Source organism: Phytophthora cinnamomi (genome assembly GCF_018691715.1).
Source record: "Phytophthora cinnamomi strain GKB4 chromosome Unknown Contig38, whole genome shotgun sequence".
Lineage (NCBI taxonomy): Eukaryota > Oomycota > Peronosporomycetes > Peronosporales > Peronosporaceae > Phytophthora > Phytophthora cinnamomi.
Genome location: NW_027150971.1, coordinates 1754457 through 1774470, shown reverse-complemented (window position 1 = coordinate 1774470; position 20014 = coordinate 1754457). Strand labels below are relative to the sequence as shown.

The 20014-nt window shown below is 49.2% G+C and overlaps 2 protein-coding genes across 2 annotated transcripts; one reads left to right on the top strand and one right to left on the bottom strand.

Moving 5' to 3' along the window:
• Positions 1-11925: 11925 nt before the first annotated feature.
• On the bottom strand, positions 11926-14232 carry IUM83_03441 (uncharacterized protein; the record flags this gene model as incomplete). The annotated part of the gene is made up of 1 exon (XM_067927442.1): positions 11926-14232. The coding sequence occupies one exon, from the start codon at positions 14230-14232 to the stop codon at positions 11926-11928; it is 2307 nt and encodes a 768-aa protein (XP_067791741.1).
• A 982-nt stretch (positions 14233-15214) lies between these two features.
• IUM83_03440 (uncharacterized protein) lies at positions 15215-16034 on the top strand (the record flags this gene model as incomplete). Its single annotated transcript, XM_067927441.1, has 2 exons — positions 15215-15908; positions 15991-16034. The coding sequence occupies 2 exons, from the start codon at positions 15215-15217 to the stop codon at positions 16032-16034; spliced, it is 738 nt and encodes a 245-aa protein (XP_067791742.1).
• Positions 16035-20014: the final 3980 nt, after the last annotated feature.

Sequence of the window (20014 nt, the reverse complement as noted above, 5' to 3'; positions counted from 1 at the left end):
GCAGCAGTGTGACTGCTTCATCCGTTGGCCAATCAGCCGGGCCAGCTCCCCAGTCAAACACAGCGAGTGGACCAGAACCAGCCGATACACTCTCCAACTTATTATCGGCACCACATAATGAACCGCGTAATGCGCCAAGCTAGAGGTTCCCTCTCTCTTGCCATAGTCATGGCGCTGCACCTCCTTCTCACCTCGATGCACCACCAGATCTCCTCTTTCATGCTTACTTGACAGCTGCACCACCAACGTCGCTACCATCCCTCCCACTTTCTCGGCAACGCCAGCAATTTGTACAGCTTGCACTGCATGGGGACCCCTCGTATCCGAGTGGTGGACAGTCTTGAACGGGGCGAGGCCCAAACGGCACTTTTGGGTGAAGCTATGGAAAAAGTCACTGATATCAACCCCGACAAATTAGCAAGGTCGAAGTTGCAAAGTCTACTTTGGAAATGTGTTATCCAGAGTGATGATTTGGGCATTCTTGCCAAACTAGTCGATCATTTCAAGAAGATTAACCCAAGTGACCTGGAATCTGTTCTCAAAGAGGTTCCAGAACATGTGGCATCTTTGGATACGAAAGACGAGAAGTTCAAAGCGATAGCGTCAATCACTGCACTGCGGATGGAGTGGCTGAATCAGCAGATCGACAAAATGGACCAGCCATTTACATGGGAAATGCCTGACGCGCTTTTCATCGATAACGCTCGCGTCCAAGCCTTCCTGAGGGGTCCCGAAACCACGATGACTACACAAGGGCTGGTGTACTTTCGGAATCGGAAGAATGCCAAACGATGGACTGGCCACGTGCAAGAGAATGCAACTTTTGAGAAGGTCGCCGAAGGAACTGGCTGCGACGCGTTTGTGAGAATCACGAAGACCCGCCATTATTACGATAAACGACAGAAGGAAGTCGCGGCTTTTAAGGCTGAAAAGAAAGAGCTGGTTGCGAAGCGCTTTGACGACTCTGCTCCTAGCGTGGTAGGCCGAAAGCGCCCTCGAGACGAAAACAACGAAGCCGCTGAAGACAGCAAAGATGATGTGGAGATGGAGGAAAGACGCAAATTAAGAAAAGTGGTGCCATGATAGAAAATTTGCATTCATTAATGATTGATGAGAATTGATCAATTCATTAATGATTGATAGGAAGTGATCATACCGATCCCCACGAAGTACTCGCAGCTTCGTGTGCTTTTATCCTTATTATCAGTTTTTCTCAATAGGACTCAAGCCATGTCGGACGACGAACGTGAGGAGTTGTCCAATCAAGACCCGGACTTTGATGAAGACTTCGGCGGCAACGAGTGGCCATTCAGCGGCAAAGGTGGGCTCGACGATATTCCGGTTCCGACGGGAGCTGCGTGTGCCAAGATCAGCAGCATCTTGGGAAGAGCCAGCGAGCACTCGGGAGATTTTTCCTTTGGAGGGCAAGCCGACCAGTTGCCCCCAGTTCCATGCATATTTGTCGATGGGGTGGGGCCCGTTCCAGTGCCTCTATGGGAAGAAAGAGCCCAGCGACTCATCGAAAAGTGCGAGAATTATCCGTTTGGTCACAAGATGGACACCAAGATGGACGAGAACGTTCGGAAGAGCTGGGAGTTGCAGCCTGACAAGGTGCAGATCAAGAATCCAATGTGGAAGGCAGGAATTGAGAAGATGGCGGTGACTATAGCTGATCGACTGGGGTACAAGAACATTCCGCTGCAGTGCCTCTTGTACAAGTTGCTCGTGTATGGAGAAGGAGGTCACTTCTTGAAGCACCAAGACACAGAGAAGGAGAATGGTATGATAGCGACGTTGGTCGTGCAACCGCCCAGCTTGCATGAAGGGGGAGATTTGGTAGTGTACCGAAATGGAGAGGTCACATATCGTCATGACTTCGGGAAAGCTGACGGAACTGCAACGTATCTACCACATTATGCTGTTCATTACGCTGATGCAGAGCATGCAGTGGAGAAAGTGACAAAGGGGTACCGGCTCGCGTTGGTGTACTCGATTTGTCTGCCGGTAAACATGCAGCACCTGGAGCGGAACCCAAATCGACCGATGAGCGGAGAACTATCCGATACCTTTGAGACTATGACGTCAGGAGACAACAGTTTTGCACTGTTTTTGGTTCATGAGTACACCGAGAAGAGCATTCGGGGGTACGGATCGATTGCACTGAAAGGCGTTGACCGCGCGAGATTTCTGGCACTGGAGGAAGCCAACAATCACGTTTCTGGGGAGAAGAAGTTGCAATTCCACATCACAAAATTGTACCACCATATTATTTTTTATGGCAGCTATGGGCATATAGGTGATTGGTATGAAGAACTCCGCGAGGAGAAAGTGAGCTGGTACACTATGGCTGGAAAATTCCTTGTCCCTATCGACGAGGTGAAACTCAAATTCAACTTTCTCAATCCGTACATGGAAACCCACTGTCAGTTTTGGCAGAAGCCGTACGGAAGTAGTGACATGCACGGTTATTTGGGTAACGAGGGCCCGACGAAAGATAGCGTATATTCGCGATTCGCAATTGTCGCCTGGCCTGAAGTGGAGAGCGTGGAGTTTACAATCAAATTTGTCAGCTTGACTTCCGCCTTTACGACTCTGCGAGATCAAAATTCCGTCGATACTGCCAGGCTGCAGAATCTCATTGAACTCGCGAGCACGAAACTGTCGGATATGGGAACACAGGTGGCTGTGGACAGACGATCAAGAGATTCGCATGAGACCGAGGATTCTGTCTCTGTTTCCATTGGCGTCTGTCAAGTTTTGTGCCAGCTGTTGGGGAGCACTGGAACTACATCCCTGGCGAACCTATTCTTCAAGGACATCTTCAGACGTTTGAATAATAAAGGACAAGTTGCTTCAGAGATTACCCAACTTGTGCGGCAGTTCACATGGGCGGGGATTGGTAAGGCGCTGCTGGATGCGCTGGATAATAAGAACAAGAGCGAGGCCATAGTTCATACACTTGCGGTGGCCAGAGCTTTCAACCCTGGAGAAGCTCAGCAAGCTTTGTCGGCACTGGCAGTTGAGCAAGCCGTGGGGATCACAGACGACGATTTGATCTCGAGGGGACCACTCAAGGAACTCTGCAGTTTGGTTTTCAGCAATTGCAGCGACCCTATTATCCATAACCTCTCACGCAAGTTTGAACAAATGAACCCACGGCTACTAAACCCCGTCATCGAAATATTTTCAGACTATCTTGAAGATATTGCTTTTCCCGAGGACAAGAAAGCACTGTTCGTGTCGATTATATCGGGCCGCATTGAGTGGCTGAAGAAGCAGATTCGCGTGCTAGAGATGCCGTTTTCTTGGGCGATGCCTGTTGCAGAGTTTCCGGAATCTGCCGACGTAGAAAAGTTTCTACGCAGCCCAATTGAGGCTATCACCACAATTGGAATTATGCGCTTTGAAGGCTGGGGTGCAAATCATCTCGCTCTAAAATACAGGTATCTCCAGATGAATGCCTCGTTTGACATGGAAGATCACGGTCGTGGCACTGATTCGTTTGTGAAGATAACGAAGACACGGGCGTGGTACGACGAGAACAAAGAGAACCTGCCATATTTGAAGAAAGACCTTGCGGATTTGATGAACGCCACGGTGGAGACCCTGGTTAAGATCATATCGAAGAGAGGCTGGACTCGTCCAAAATGAATCTGAACCAGGTCGCAAGTTCGAGCGTAGCGACAAAGATCTTACCTTCCAACACTTAGCTTTTTAATACATGATATTTTACGTGTTCTGCTCGAATATTTATAGAAACTGAAGTGAATAAAAAGCACTGTTTTTGTACAACTACTTCCGTTCGTTGGAGTGCTCGGTCAACCCCACCAGCTCTTTTTTGAACGCCGTTATTTAAACCATTCACACGTCTCCGTAATTTTCAGGCGTTACGACCCTCATCTGCAGGAAGGTCCCAAACCAACGTAGACGTACGCGAGTTTGATATTGTGTAAGTTTGTCGAAAAATATCAAGGTTATCGCTTTCTGTACTAGATTAGACTAATGATCGATATCGACATGGTTGACATCAGAAACCATCTTTCACATTATTGCAATAGTCATGACTGACTGGCTGTGAATGACCAAGCCAGTCTTCTTCACCGGCCGCACTGCGGAATTTTGCTGTTAAGGAATAATGGCTTCAATTGAGGTAGATTTTGAAGAGGGCGAGTGGCCATTTGGTGGAGATGGGGAACCTGAAGACGTGCTAGTTCCTATCGGAGCTGCGTGTACCAAAATCAATGAAATACTTGCTTCTGCCGATGAAAGCGCTGGGGAATACTCCTTTGGAGGGAGAGCAGATACACTGCCAGTCGCGCCAGGTCTTGTCATCAACGGGGTGGGGGAAATTGGAGTTCCGTTGGGCCAAGAGCAAGCTGAAAAGTTGATCGCCAAGGGTGAGAAGTCGCCTTTTGGCCACAACTATGACACGAAGATGGATGAGAACGTCCGTAAGTCGTGGCAGATCGCGCCAGACCAAGTGGAGATCGCGAACCCTCTCTGGGCTGCTGGGCTTGAAGAGCTCACGACTATGATTGCTCAGCGCTTGGGCTATGACTCGGTTCCGCTGCTGTGCTTCCTGTACAAGTTGCTGGTCTATGGAGAAGGCGGCCACTTCGTCAAACACCAAGACACAGAAAAAGAGGATGGTATGATCGCGACGCTGGTTGTTCAGCTACCGAGCAGTCATGAAGGAGGCGACCTGGTGGTGTATCGCGGCGGGAAAGAGCGATACCGCCACGATTTCGGCAAGGCAGAGGGTACGGCGGCATTTTTCCCCCATTACGCGGTTCACTATGCTGACGCTCAGCACGCGCTGGAAGAAGTCACGAAGGGGTATCGCCTCGCTTTGGTCTACTCGATTTGTTTGCCCACTACGATGCGCCATCTTGAGAAGGATTCCAACGCACCGACGAGTGATGATCTTATGGATGCTATCAGTGAAATGGAAGAGGGGAAAGAGTCTCTTGCGTTGCTGTTGGAGCAGGAGTACAGTCCAAAAAGCATCGGGAAATTGGGCATGGGCGCTCTGAAACACATTGATAGTGCGAGATTTCGTGCTCTTAGCGAAGCGAATACTGCCGTACCCGCCGACAAAAAACTCGAGTTTTTTCTTGCGAAGCTGTCCCACAAAATTGTCTCGTGCCCGATGGGAGCAATCCACAATGACTGGAAAGAAGAGGAGCGCAAGCAATCTATCCATTGGTACTCTTCGAGTGGCGAGGGTCTCGGGCGTCTGAGGGACGCCAAATTGAAATGCAAGCTCAATTTCTTGAATCCATCTCGAGCAACTTTCACTCAGCTATGGGAACCCCATGGAGACAGTAACGAAGAGCCGTACACGGGTAATGAGGGTCCTACCAGGAATACGAAGTATTCGAGATTCGCAATTGTGGCATGGCCAGCTGTCCAGCATGCCGAAAATGCACTAAATACAATGACTGTAGAACTTGCTGTAGAGGCTTTAGTACCTCGAAAGCCCATTGATGCTGCAGTGCTTCGCACGTTTCTCGATGTGGCCAGTAAGAAGCTTGGCACAGGGAAACAGTTCTCTGGTAGTGATGCTAAAGCTTCCGTGCGATTCTGTCGAACGTTCTTCGAGCTGTTGGTTGAAGCGGGAGACAAAGGTCTTACAACGCTGTTCCTTACCAAGTATTGCCCTCGTCTCGGTGAGCTGAGCGAAAATACATCTCTGATTCCAGGGCTTACGAAAGTGGTGAAAGAATTTGATTGGAATGACATCGGTGCGGCCATGCTGGACATTCTTGGGCATGTAACGCATGAATACCAGGAAGAAGATTTTGGAGAATCCGAGCTTGAATTGACGCTGCAAGTTATTGATGGGCTAGATGATGGTGCTGCTCTGCAAGCTCTTCTGAAAATGGCGGTGGCACTGGCTATTAAGGATGATACTACGGATCCGGAGAGCCGTGACGAACTTGTTGACTTGAACACTTCCAAGGTTACTGGAATCCTGTGGAAGCACGCTATCAGCTCTACTGATTGCGGTCCGTTCGAGGCGTTGATAAATCACTTTTTGCAGAAAGACCCGAGCGTCATGGGTCCAATGATCGAAGTCTTTTCGCAGTATGTAGATGACCTTGACGAGGTGGATGGGAAATTCACGGGGCTAGCGTCCATTGCTACGAGAAGAGCAAGGTGGCTGAAGAGCGAGATCCGTCGCCTAGATAAACCATTTTCGTGGGAAATGGTCGATGCCAGATTCCCCGGGAACCCAAAGATTGAGGCATTCCTACGCGGCCCCGATACCTCCATGAAGATTGTGCGAGCAAAGCCGTTCACTGGCCTCCCTGAAGCTCGGAAGTATGCTGCGGACTGTGTGCGTGGGATGCAAGATGGAGCGTCCTTCACGATGAAACCTGCAGGAAAAGGCAAGCAGGCATACGTTACGATCTCGAAAACCAAGAAATGGTACAACGACTGCCAGAAAAAGGTGCGTGAGTACCAGGCTGAGAGGACGAAGCTCAAAGAGCTCTACAAAGAGGGCAAAGTGGCCAAGAGAGCACGCACGGAGTAACCAGCTTACGTTATGACGGCCGTGTAGTAGCGGAAGCCGTCATTTTGTTTCACATTTTAACCCCTTTTTACCGATTTTTTTGTTCAAACTCGCATGCTCTGGATAGCAGTGACCCCGGAGGGAGTGCTGTGGCCAGCCCAACACACATTAATTAGGCACCCGGTAGCTGGCTCCAGTGAAACTGATGCCGGTAAACTGAAGCCGGTAACCAGTATTGAGGTTTTGGGACTTTCCACAACTGGTCTGCATCCATCCGGGTGGTGCCGATTGAAGTCATCAAGCGCTTACTGGACGTTGGATCGATGTGTCGGCTAATCTGGATGCTGTCCAGCCGAAGCAACAGATCAGAGAGTGCCTTCGGACTACAATATGCGCCGGCCTCTTCGTTGCCGGCGAGCACCTCACACGGAGTCAGCGAAGACTCACTACGCACATTAGTGGACCAGTGCAGCAACAAATAGAAGCTATATAGACCTAATCCTATTCATCATGTCTGCAGCAATGAACTCTGGGGTGAGGCTGTTCTTTCCAAATGGTACGGCACTACTAGGGTCCATGGTTTGCTAGTATCTAACGCGGTCACCTCTATGCGTAGATTTTGCTGTCCAGGGTGCGTTCTAAACTTCTGGAACAACGATCAACCGGACTGTGAGCTCTCCCCACCAAGCAGCCAAAAGATATTTGTGTCGAGTCAGGCTACGGAGGTGGATTGAAGCTACTCTCGCGGAATTTGACAACCTTACTCAAGCAACAGCAACTCGTAAATCTGGTGTTGGGATTCCGGCTGATATTGGCCTTCCACACCGTGTGGAGTGTTATTCACATGCGTCGTTCCTCAACCGCTTTTCAAGTGAGTCTAGTCTTTTCGACATGTTCGTTTGTAATGAGTTCTCTCCGCACATGCACGAGTAATAAGCGATCTCAGCACCTGCTACTTCTACATCACAACGAGAAGAGATTGAGCGGATGAGGAAATGCGAGCGGAATCTGTGGAAAGCCCGTTTTAGTAGTTTGATTTCATTATTAGTAACTCTTTTAGTAATATTACTATTTTCACTCGTCCACTTCGTAATAGTAATACAATTAGTAAATCAAAATCGTCTCCCAAATTATTAATATTACTTAATGGGTGAAATGGATATCTTAACTTACTAATTAGTATCAATCCCACTTCCCATACGCCTTACCCATCTTTCACCTTTCTGCGTGCGCAGGCAAAGGATCTCCAGAAGCTGCGCTAGACGTGGGGACATGTATTGTCTGATTCCAGGGCTCATTCGAGATAGCGAAAGTCTACCAGTGTATATTACGTACGACAGCTTGTTTTTTTTTTTTGAGATGCCCGTCCCTTCGGCTCATCAACTCCAAATACAATGCCGTGCTTCGCCCGGAACAGCTCTGGATTTTAACTTGTAGACCATTAAGCATGCAGCTGAGGTAGATTTCATATTTTATTTAACTTGTTCACTCCGAGAGCATTCCATGAAACAAATTTTGATTTGTGACTCCCGGCCAAACCTGTCGAAATCGGTAACCAATGGACCAGAGAAATTTCGAATAGGTACATGTACAACTTTGTCAAGTAAGCCTGGAACACCTAGTGTCATGCATACTTGCACTAAGTATGTACTTCGTAGTACTAAGTATGGATTTGATATTGCAATGATACGAATGAGTTGGCTCGCGCGAGCTGCACGATGATCCAAGATTGTCCGAATTATTCGTCACCTAATTTTATTCTACACCCAAAAACAGCTACGGTTGCACTTTCAATGCCTGCGTTGCGGGTTTTGATCACGTTTAATGGTTTCGTTAGGCAAATAGCCAATCCTCTTTGCAAAGAATTTATTTGCTCGTAAATTACGCGAATTGCTGAACCAAAATTAAGGCTTACACGGTTTCCTACTAGTTTTCCAACCACAAGAGAAGGTTTGGAGTTGCATAGAGTTAAATGTTGGAATTATTGATCATTGCTTCGACACTCATTGGCTACAAAACGTTGTGTGCATTTATAAAATCGTGGGCTAATGGATGAACACTGCATAAACGATAGTGGGCTCCTTAAACATGCCTAAACTAACCGAAAGTAATTGTTGGGCACGCGTTGTTGCCGTTCGTAGCCTCACGGCACGGATACATTGCTCAAGCACTGCCTGCGAGCGCTACAATCGATCGAGCCAACGAAGTATTTAGCACCAGAAACTCCGCCAGTATTGGAAAAAGCTCGAATGGAGGCTCCCACGTACTGCCTCACGAGTGACATCAGTTTTGATCTTGGTTGCCTTTAACTAATGCTCGTGCTGGCACAATTGCTAGCATGAAATTTTTGTATAGAGCGCGATAATGTCTAGTTAATTGTGTCCAATGCCATGTGGTACTCCAGTCTTCAGTCAAGCAACCGAGGCCCTTTTGGCAAGGGGTCCGCCATTGATGGTAACTACACCATTTCACAGTCAAATTGAGAATTTGTAGGGAAAAACTACATTCAAAACGAGAAGCTACCAACACGGTATTCGCTGTCCTGGATATTTTCTTCGATCGATGTTGCACTGAGAGTCCAAATACAACATAACTTTAATTTACTGGTTACTGCTCGCTCTCTGGCTTGAACTTCACGTAGTCATAGAGGTTTTCTCGTTTTGATTGTATATTGTCTCAATTTGATCGCAAGACGGTGTCCACCCGTCACCTATTGGTAGAATGTGTACGGGTGCTTTCTAGGATACGACAACTGGTTGGTAAGGTATGAACTCGTGCTTGAAAAAGTAGTTTGAAGAGTGCGTGGTAATGAGAACCAGAAATTAGACATTGCCGAGGATAACTAACATGTACTAAATATCCCTCATTTACTATCTAACATTTGTTTGTAATTACTTCTGTTCGCTAACGTTTAGGCGAGCACTACTGTAGTACAGAATTCGGAAATAAATGCGGCGGTCAATTGTGTCAAGCTTTTCTCGCCTGAGGGTGGACATGGAAACACTTCCTCAACGTTCATGTACAGTTAATAAGTCCATGAACTTAGACCATAAAAAATATTTAGATCAATTGTCGCCTTCAAGTCGCATCATAATGCCAACACAAACGAGCTCCTTGATAATGCCAGGTGAACATAATGATCATCGATATTTCCGGGGGGATCATAGATAAGAGCAAGTAGCGCAAGATGATTTCTTTGCTTGGTGGAGTCAGCGTTTCCGACGCCAAGTTTGTCAATTTCGACTAGTGGGTTACGACTGTCAGTCCTCCAACGAAATTCGCTGTTTCTGATGTACGAGAATATCTCGAATGCCAGCACTTCGCAGCAGGAATTTAATTACGAGCTAGACTAAGGTAAATTTGGTTTGCTTTTGTTTGTTTTTCCAGGGTTCAGTTCAATACATCTGCTACACGTGTCACGTGCAGTCATTTTCACTTGACCGTGGCTTACATTCTCTTATCTTTCATTTTACTTTGCCGTGGTTAACGCCGTCTGCGCTCAGGGTTACCGACACCTACGGCTGTATTATCTTATTTTTGCTAGTAAAGGTTTGCGTGTTGTTCCAGTAAAGAAAAATCCGGTGAATGTCGCTCGAGTAAACAGATAAATCATTTGTCATAGGTATTATCGTTGCTTAGAGGCTATGGAAAAGAGTAGGTATTTTATTTCAATCTCTACTGGATGGGTCAACATAGCAACATAATTTGTACAACAAACAAACTATTCAAAATAACAGGCATTAATTATAATAATCACAAAGAGTTCTTCAACATCGCAGATCATATTCAACAGGGTATGTGATTAGTCAATAGTGGCACCGGAGTGGCAACCGCCTATGGACTCTGGATAAAACCCAGAGAATACCGTCGCGTTTCGCTTTAACCAGGGTTCTTCAGCTATCCCAGCCAACGCAAAGCTCTCGTCTTGGTACTATAAAGTCACTTCATGTCCGAGGGATATGTTTAACAGTTACATCGGCTAGGAAGTGAACAATCTATCGAAAGGGGAGCGTCACTTGGAAGTACGAGAGACGGGAGTTGGACTGCGACCTCAATTTTTTAAACCCTACCCAATCAAGTTCCAACGAGCTATGGAGTCGTTTCGTGAAAAACCGTACACAGGCAACGAGGGTCCTACAAAGTGTACTCCAGGTTCGCTGTTGTCATTGGCATGGCCGGCTCTCCAACGTGCCGAAATGCACTGAAGATTGTGTCTGTGGAATTGCTGTCGAAGTTTTATTGTCTCGACGGCCAGTTGGCGAGGCTTGGTGCATCAAACAGTTGCTGGGCGAATATAGGGAAGGCTTCCGTGAGATTTTGTCGGTCGTTTATCGACTTGCTGATTGATGCTGGAGATGAAGAACTAGCGACGTGATTTTTCACCAAGTTTTTGCCTCGCCTTGGCCTATTTTAACACTTAAAAGTGAGAAACCTCTCTTATCCCTGGGTGACGGTGGTGATGAATGCATTTGATTGAAATGCAATTGGGGTGGCTATGTTGGATCTACTAGGGAATAGAACGCAGGGATTCTTGGAGGGGGCGATTCAGTAAGCGGGAGGTGGTCTGCAGGCTCTTCTTAAAGTGGCGGGGCCATTGGCCATAGAGGCCGATACTATGGACCCACCGAGAAGGGTCAAGCCTGTTGATTTTGACTCCCCGATCACAGCTAATGACAGCACTATGTTCGAGACGTTGATAAACCACTTCATGCAAAAGGACCCCAGCGTGTTGGGCCCAATGATCGAACAATGTTCAGAGTATATAGGCGACTTTGAAGACTACAGCAAGCAATTCAATGAACTCGCGACCATTGTTTCCAAACGAGTAAAATAGTTGGAGAATGAGATTCAACTTTTGGTTACATCGTTTTCATGAGAAATGACCGGCGCCATGTTCCCCGGCAACCCAACGATTGAGGCGTTCCTTCGTGGCCCGAAATCAACATGAACACGGTGGGTTTGAAGCCGTTCACTAGCCTCCCTGAAGCTAGGAAGTAGCGCGAGATATGCAAAATAGAGCCTCTTTCATGATGAAACCTGCTGGAAAGGGTAAGAAGTCTTACATGACGATCACGAAAACCAGGAAGGGGTATAACGACTGCAAGAAAAATGTGCGCCAGGATCGGACTAAAATAGAGAACTCTGCAAACAGAGCCCAACCGAGAAAGCACGCGTCGATCAATTGTTTCTGTTTGGAATCGAGTCTCTTCTTTTCGTGTTAACAAGAAATCCATGCTTTAGAGTACTTGTGGGTGAGACGTTTTTGTTGTACGTTGATTGTTGCAATATTTGTTTGTACTAGGCCATCGAAAACTAATGAGCACTGGCACTTCCACCAAGTGTATGTAGAGATGAATTAGTACGAAATGGTTAGATCCCTGAACACACGCGGATGACTTGTCACTGTACTAGATGTTTGCCTCCGCTCGTTTGTGAACGGACTGCCTTCTCATCGAATCCGTCGAGGTAGATCGATACGAGGTTTCGCCATCTCCGCCGAAATACCCGTCGATCCAGTCCAGCCGCGCCTCTTTCAGCTTGGACCAGTGTGTGTGGATAACTTGATCGGCGACCAACTCGATCGGAACTCCGTTCAGCGTCCTGTTGGTGTGAATCAGCTCATAAGTCGTCACAGTCAGATTGAAGAAGTTGAGAATCTGCATCGGCAGGATGCGTGCAACAAGGAACAGCGGGAGATCGCGGTACCGGAAGAGAATCGATGACGCCAGAACAAAGCCGCAGGCCTCCAATTGCCCACGCGTTGACATAACTGCTTCTCCTGGCATCGAAACGTAAATTTCCGTGCTGCAGTCATACAGACCGGTATTGCGCGATCGGTCGTCAAGGAATCGCGTGAACGAGTTCATATCGGGAGACAATGATTGACGCTGGCCCCGGACGTGAAAATACACCTTGGAACTTGCTCCAACCTTGGATGTGCTTCGAACCGAGGCTTGCAGCATAGCGTGAGCTGTCAATCCGATTAAACAGGCTCCAACGATTACTATGATGAGCACCACACTGTACACACTCAGCGATGCTTCCAAAGCACAAACCGTCGAGCCGCGGCAACCGGAGTACTTGGTCAGATCACTCGTTGGGACCGAACCCATGCCAGTCGCTAGCAACGCCCGAGTTGACACCGCCACCGATTTGGTACGGCTGATCAAAAACAGGATGATCGACACAAGGAACCCGACTACATGAGCAAAACTTGGCTCCATTTCTTGCATCTTGAGATCCCCTGCACGCGCGAAGACGATGTTTATCGCCAACACCACGACCAATGTGCCACAGCCAAACGCTCGAAGGACTGCCTGGTTCGTGTCGGCTCCCACCAGTAAGTCTATTGTCAACTGCTTGCGCCACTGCATCATACCCAGGACCATTTGAGCAACCAGGACGAAGTTGTAGCTGCTGCGCACCACCTTGGCGATGGTGCAGAATGTCGTCACGTTCATCACCTTTGCCCAGGGAGATACAAAAGTGCACTTGAGCTTGTACCAGCCGCGTGCGCTCGTCAGGTACGCCGTCACGACCAGTGCCAAGATCTGTAGATTGATCAGTATTCGAATACTAAACGTGCTGTCCACTGTCACCTCGTTCACCTTTTGGTTCACAAAGTTGTGTCGAAGTACTACGCCGGATGTCGTTTGCTGAACAGTCCACTCATCCAGCCAGACCTGGGTGAACAACAGTGAGCTGCAATCGCCGGACATGCTGCATTGAATCATGCGCCACGGCGCTGGGTAGGAATACGTGCGCTGGGCTCCGTCCGAGTTGAGATCAGCCGTAGCGCCGGATGTTGCGAGTGCCGAGTACGCGCATCCCAATGTGTCTCGCTTCCCACCAAATAGGTTGAACATTGCACAGTTCGCAGCAACCAGCAACTGGTTCGAGTACGTCGTTACCAGATCAATGTACTCGGAGTGGCCTGCGGTCTCTGCGTAACGGGACTCACGCGTTGCATCGTAGCATGTACTCTCCACGGGGTTCAGGTTCTGATCGAGCAGTGACACGATCAGCATGGCACCGGATATGCGTGACGGGTTGAGCTCTCCCATGGTGTCGGGGACGAAAAACTCGGTCGATTGGAGACGAGCGCGGACGTGCGTAGCGGTGCCCTGCAAGCACGAACCGTCGACACCGAATGCTGGGGAATCGTGAACACTCAACAACGTTTCGATTTGTATGGCACCTTCAGCGTCCACGCCACCATAGCAGACACTCTTATCCACCGCAAGACCGATGATATCCGTGTTCACGGAGAGCATCGTAGCAGTGGAAGCGGTTGTCTCGTTTACAACGTAGGAGCGGACGACCTCGAAAGCCGACTGAGGAACTGCGCGTAAGAGGTCGGTTGTTGCTGTGGGTGTCGCCCCAGTGAACAAATACGACTGGAGAATACCGCAGTCGAGTTTGCGCGGGGCCAGCACTTGGTAATGGTCGTTCTCGAATGCGTAGTAGGAGAGCTGTTCGTATCGGTCACCGTGTCCGTCGCCAAAGACGCTCTGAGGGTTAAGTATGAGTTGAAGCATTAGTGGCCAGAGGCCCATGGCGCCGATCGATACAAGCGCGAGCTGACGCAGTCGACCGCACACGGCGAACACGACATTGCGGTGCCTTGAGCCCAATTCGATCTTCTTGGGTCGGGCTTTCTCCTCCGGGGCGGTGTCGGTATCGACGAGATCTCCGTTCATGCTGACCTCCCCCATGCTGTCGAGTGCGCGCTGAAAGGCGTTTTGGTCAATGAGAAGAGACTTTCCAGCAGTGACCACAGCGTCGCGTGAAACCAAATCTGCCGTGCCCTACTCGTGCCCTTGGTACTGCATGCAGTACATGTAGCTATTCTTGCCGCCCAAACGCGACGAAGTGTGGGCGAAACGCTGCCAGCTTCAAGGTCTTGCCAGTACTGGTCAAGGCGATCAATTTTAGAGCGAACGGACCCTTATTATCTCCATAGGTTCAAGAGCCTCAGGTCGCGAGTACCACGCGCAATTGTGAGCGACTTCCCAACGTTTCAGCGCGTGCAATACTTGCGCACGCGTCTGGCTCATCCTCCAGAACACCACGCTATTAAAACCAAGACGGCAGCGCTGCCGCAACGGGAGGAGATGAATAGATAGGTCCACGCCCAACGCCGGACAAACTGCAACGCAGATAGTTGGTGACACGGTCTGACGCTGGGAGCTCTACAGCACGTTAAAAACAGTGACGAGCGAGAATGAACGAACCAACTGCTCTTGTCGGCCAAGACTCGAGAGGATAAAACTGCCGCAGTTCTGGTCAGCCGTTGAGCGACTCGCGTCCTCTCAGGCAGAGTTTTCCGAGCAATCGTGGTTCATTTCGGTTCGAGCGTCGCAGTGAGCAGGTCTCGTATCAGTTACCGTACCGAACCTCCTGCGACAACCTCGCCCTACGCAACCCAAGCAGCACTTTTCAGTCTCCAAAGCTCCAGCTTGTGGCGCGCTTCGGATTTTCAACGCGCCCACCATCCCATTGGGGCTGCCATTCGGCACCTTGACTTCCACGCAAGGACCCTCAGGACAATGATGGCCCATAACCGAAATGAATCACTTTGCCCCCATTGTCTGTATGAGTCGTATTGAAAACGCACACTGGTTGGCTGACGGTATCATTGGTTGTACATACTTTATTGCAACCGCTACCTTCAGGAATAGGAAGTTGCCTTGTGTCATGTCTTACAAGAGCTACCTGGATTATATGGACTACTATGACGACGATGACTATGGCTATAACGACGATGTCTATGGCTATAACGATGACGACGAAGATGGAGGCTACAGCTTCACCGCTAGCCCACGAGATCCCGCTCGAATCTTCCGCGGCCAACCGTGGCCGTTCTACGACAAGGCTGACCCCGACGAGAAGCCGTGTCCTGAAGACAACTCGAGTCTAGCGGAAATCCTCACGAACGCCCTGCTCAAGACCGAGCCAGAACTCCCATTCGCTGGGCGAAAGGAAGGACTTCCAACCGCCCTAAAACTAGAGGTGGAAGGTGTTGGAACTGTGACGTTACCACTAAACGAAGAGCAGGCAGGAAAGGTACTTGCTCGATGCGAGAAAGAGCCAGCTAGTAAACCCCAGGCGAATGTCTGGGAGCTGCACGAGAAATTCGTGGAGCTAGAGGGTTCCGAGTGGTGGGAAGGCCTAGACAAGCTGGCGGAAGTTGTTACGAGTCACGTGGAACTGCAGCATCTCACTGATGACGAAATTATGGACCACCCGACGCATAACCTGGTTCTATACGGCCAGGGTAACGTGGTGCTGGAGGGTGGAGGGGGTGAAAGTGGCGAAAACGCTGCGGACGCGAGGGTGATCGTGCCCTACTCGCCCTCCGATTGCGGGGTTATTGTTGTTGAAGAGCCTGGTGGCGCTAAAAGCCGACACGTACTATCCCCGCGTGAATCGCAAGACGGGAAAAACTTCGTCGTTGTTTCTTCTGGGGCTAGATGCACTGTGGAGGGAGCTCAAAGTGGAGTTCATGCAGCAATGACATTTTCCTTTCACATATGGAAATTATTTGCGTATTTGTCGTCACACGCCCGTGACCAAGACGTCCGCGATATTCTTTCCCCAGCATTGGAGGCGTCTGATGCAGTTGCCATATTGCTCAAGAACGACTATAATAACGAGGCGTTGACAGAGGTAGGGACTTCTGCTCTTACTGGGGTCGATCTTTCCAGACTTTAGACCATCGAGAAGCTGAATGCCACCTTGCCAGCAAACAACAAGTTGCAATTCTTCCCGGTCAGACTGGATCACGAGGTGGAGTCAGTTGCGACAGGTGACTCTGACTACGACGACGGCATGGACAAAGAACACAAGGACTCCATCCTCTGGTACACTCTTGGTACGAGAGGCCAGACCTTTAGTAGAGGTAGTTAGAACTGTGAGGACCCCCGCCTTGAGTACCTCAACCCCGACGGTGAGACTCTTCGAGAAATGTGGATAAAGGCAAAACCTACCAGCACCGTCACAATGCCGTCCGAAGAAGAGAATCTAAGGTTTGAAGACAGAATGAGGAACGCGCGTCACGAACACGACTACTACGACGTTCCGCCAATGCCAACTAAACGGGAAAGATACTCACGACACGCGGTTCTTGTGCTTCCTTGCGAGCGGGCAATGGAGATTGTCAGTAAATTCAGCGGGGATAACACAGCTGCTGCTTATCTCAAACAGTTCACACCTCATGATTTAGTGGCGTTGCACACACTGCTCAGGAAACGAAACTATGCTGTGACAGAATGGACTGATGCAGTCTGCCATTCGCTGGTGGAGATGAAGGATACGGAACTTGTTCATTTCTTCTTTGAGCAGGTAGCTGATATTTTCTGCTCGGGCAGTCGCGTCGACATCAACACTTCATTTCTCATTTTGGTACAAGGATTCGGGTGGGAAGTGATTGAATCACCGTTTCGTTCGTGCTACGGTTGTGTGAGGGACTGTGAAGCCCTGGAAGCATTGGTTCATCTTGCAAGAGGTTTACCTGGCCACAACGATCAGAATCGCATTTTAGAGTCACTGTTCAACGAGGCGAAGTATTGGGATCCGTCCTGTGTCCGCGATTATTTCGAGATCGAGCTACTCTGGAACTGTGCGAGCCATTGTACAGACATTACAGTGTTCGACAGTTTCGTCGGCGTGTTAAAGCGCTTAGGCCCAGATCCTTACGGTTTGATGATTGAGCATCTTGAAAGGTACTCCAACGACGTGGGTTTTTCACCAAGGGAGCGCGACGCATTCACTGATCGTGTGGCCGCTCGAGTCGAATATCTGAAGCTTGCGGTCGTAAATCGTGGCAAACCAGGTGCATGGAGCATTCCTGAAGCTATCGTTCCAGGTGAACCAGAAGTTGAGGGATTCCTGCGAGGGCCCCAACAATCCAAGGAATTCACATGCTTTCCGGATACAAAGGCTGCTCGTGCCTTCATGTCCAAGTTTATTGACGATAATTGTGCCTCGATGTTTAGCATGGAGTGTTGCAGAGACTACAGATCCAAAGCCGGGTAGAAGATGGTAACACTGAGTAAGTTCTCGCATAAGCACGCATCAGGAGAGAGGCTCGAACTTTATCTTGACGAAGAGCTGGTAGAGCTCATGGAAAAGTACTATCCCGATGAAGACCGCGGTTGGATCTGTGAGACCTGGGCGAGACGGGCACCTGAGTGCGAGCGAGGACTTTCACGACCCAAACGCTAAAAAAACACCACGCGTAGTAAATAACAGCAATGTTGCAGCATTTTGGGATATTTCTCAGAAAAATTCTCTCAAAGTCGTTTTTCTTTTCTCGTACTTATCTCTTCCCATTCAGAATCTTGCGGAAGCCATCTAACATAATGATCGATGAAGACTTTGCCAAAGGCAAGTGGCCATTTGGTGGAGAAGGTAAGCCCGACGATGTGCCCGTTCCTTCGGGCATCGCGGCACAGATAAGCGACGTTCTGTCTCACACAGACGAACAAGCAGGAGAATACTCGTTTGGGGGACAGGCTGATACGTTGCCCGCTGCGCCGGGGTTAGTTGTTGATGGAGTTGGTTCGATCCCTGTTCCTATTACCGCCGAGCAAGCTCAGAAACTGATCGAAAAGTGCAAGAAGTCTCCTTTCGGACACAATTTCGAGACCAAGACGGATGAGGCGGTGCGTCAGAGCTGGCAGCTCGAGCCAACACAAGTGAGATTTGAGAACATGACATGGCAAAGCGGTATCGAGAAATTATGCGAAGCCATCGCCGACCGGTTGGGGTACAAGGACATCCCACTTCGATGTGTTCTGAACAAGCTGCTGCTGTATGGTGGAGGAGGACACTTTGTGAAGCACCAAGACACGGAAAAAGAGGACGGTATGATCGCGATGTTGGTGATTCAGTTACCCAGCTCTCACGACGGGGGCGATTTAGTCGTTTATCGAGGTGGCGAGGTGAGACACCGCCACGATTTTGGGAAGGCGGATGGGACTTCGGCGTTTCTTCCTCATTACGCCGTGCACTATGCGGATGTCGAGCACGCTTTGGAGAAGGTGACGAAGGGGTACCGACTCGCTTTGGTGTACTCTATTTGTTTACCTCCTACGATGCGCTACCTCGAGAAAGCTCACGACAAGCCTCTCAGTGAATACTTGGCTGCTCTGATAGGCAGCATGGAGGGTGATGAGGAGCCGTTTGCTCTGCTACTATCTCATGAATACATGACGAAAAGTATTCAAAATCTGGGCACAGGCGCGCTGAAAGGGATCGACAGTGTGAGGGTTCATACGCTTGAGGAAGCAAACGCACTTGTGCCAGCAGCCAAGCAGCTTCGGTTGTTCATTACGCGTTTGGCACACAAAATAGAGTATGATATGAATCGCTCCATGGATTGGGAACCTGGTGAGCGCAAGGAATCCATTCGCTGGTACTCCGCCACGGGTGAGAATATTGGACGAGTGAAGAAGTCAACGGCGTTCAACTTTTTAAACCCTGCGCAAGAAACGCTGTCTCAAATGTGGGCTCCTCATGGAATCGAAAAAGAAGAAGGAGGGTACATGGGCAATGAAGGACCGACTAAAAACATCAAGTATGCTCGATACGCAATTATTGCGTGGCCTTGTGCGAACCATGCGAAGCACGCCATGCAAGTTATGCCGTTCGACGTTGCCATGGAGGTGTTTTACGCTCAAAAACCGGTGGCTGCTGCCAAAGTTCGCACATTTATGGAGGACATGGGCGCGAGGCTCAAGGTGGAGGATAAATTCTACTCTATGTCTGGTACCATCTCAATCAAGTTCTGCCGGCTTTTTTGCGAGCTGGCATTGGAGGCTGGAGATCCAGAGATCGTGCGAGACTTTTTCGCGAACGCAGACTACTACATTAACAAGCCGAGGCCAAAAGACAAGAAGCCGTTGGCGTGTTGTTCGGGGCTCGATAGGCGGAAAGACAACGGCGCTCTCATCCCAGTAATAACGAAGATTGCCCGCAAGTTTGACTGGGGTGACTTCGGCGACGCGTTAGTAGCGAATTTGGATATGAGCCCGTGTGTATCAAAAGAGAAGGACACTGGATACTCAAGCATGGAGATGGCGCTGCTGATTCTCGATGACCTGGATGGCAGAGGTGCGCAACACGTTCTACTCAAAGTAGCGATGGAAAAATCGACACAACTCACTACAGATGAGTTGTGTTCATCTCCGGTCGCTGGACTCATTCTGAAATGGGTAGTTGGCAGCAATGATGACCCCTTCGTTGCCAAAGTAGCAGACAAATTCAAGCAACTTCATCCGAGCCTACTAATCCCGACACTTTTGAAGAAGGCACTCGAGTGTTTTACCGCTGTCGATTCCAACGACGAGAAAGTAAGTTTGCTGACTTTGCTCGTCTCGAAGCGTACTGACTGGCTCAAGAGCCAGATCGATGTGCTTGACAAGCCATTTTCATGGCAGATGCCGTTTGCGCAGTTCCCGGATAATGCGAAGGTGCAAGAGTTTTTACAAGGTC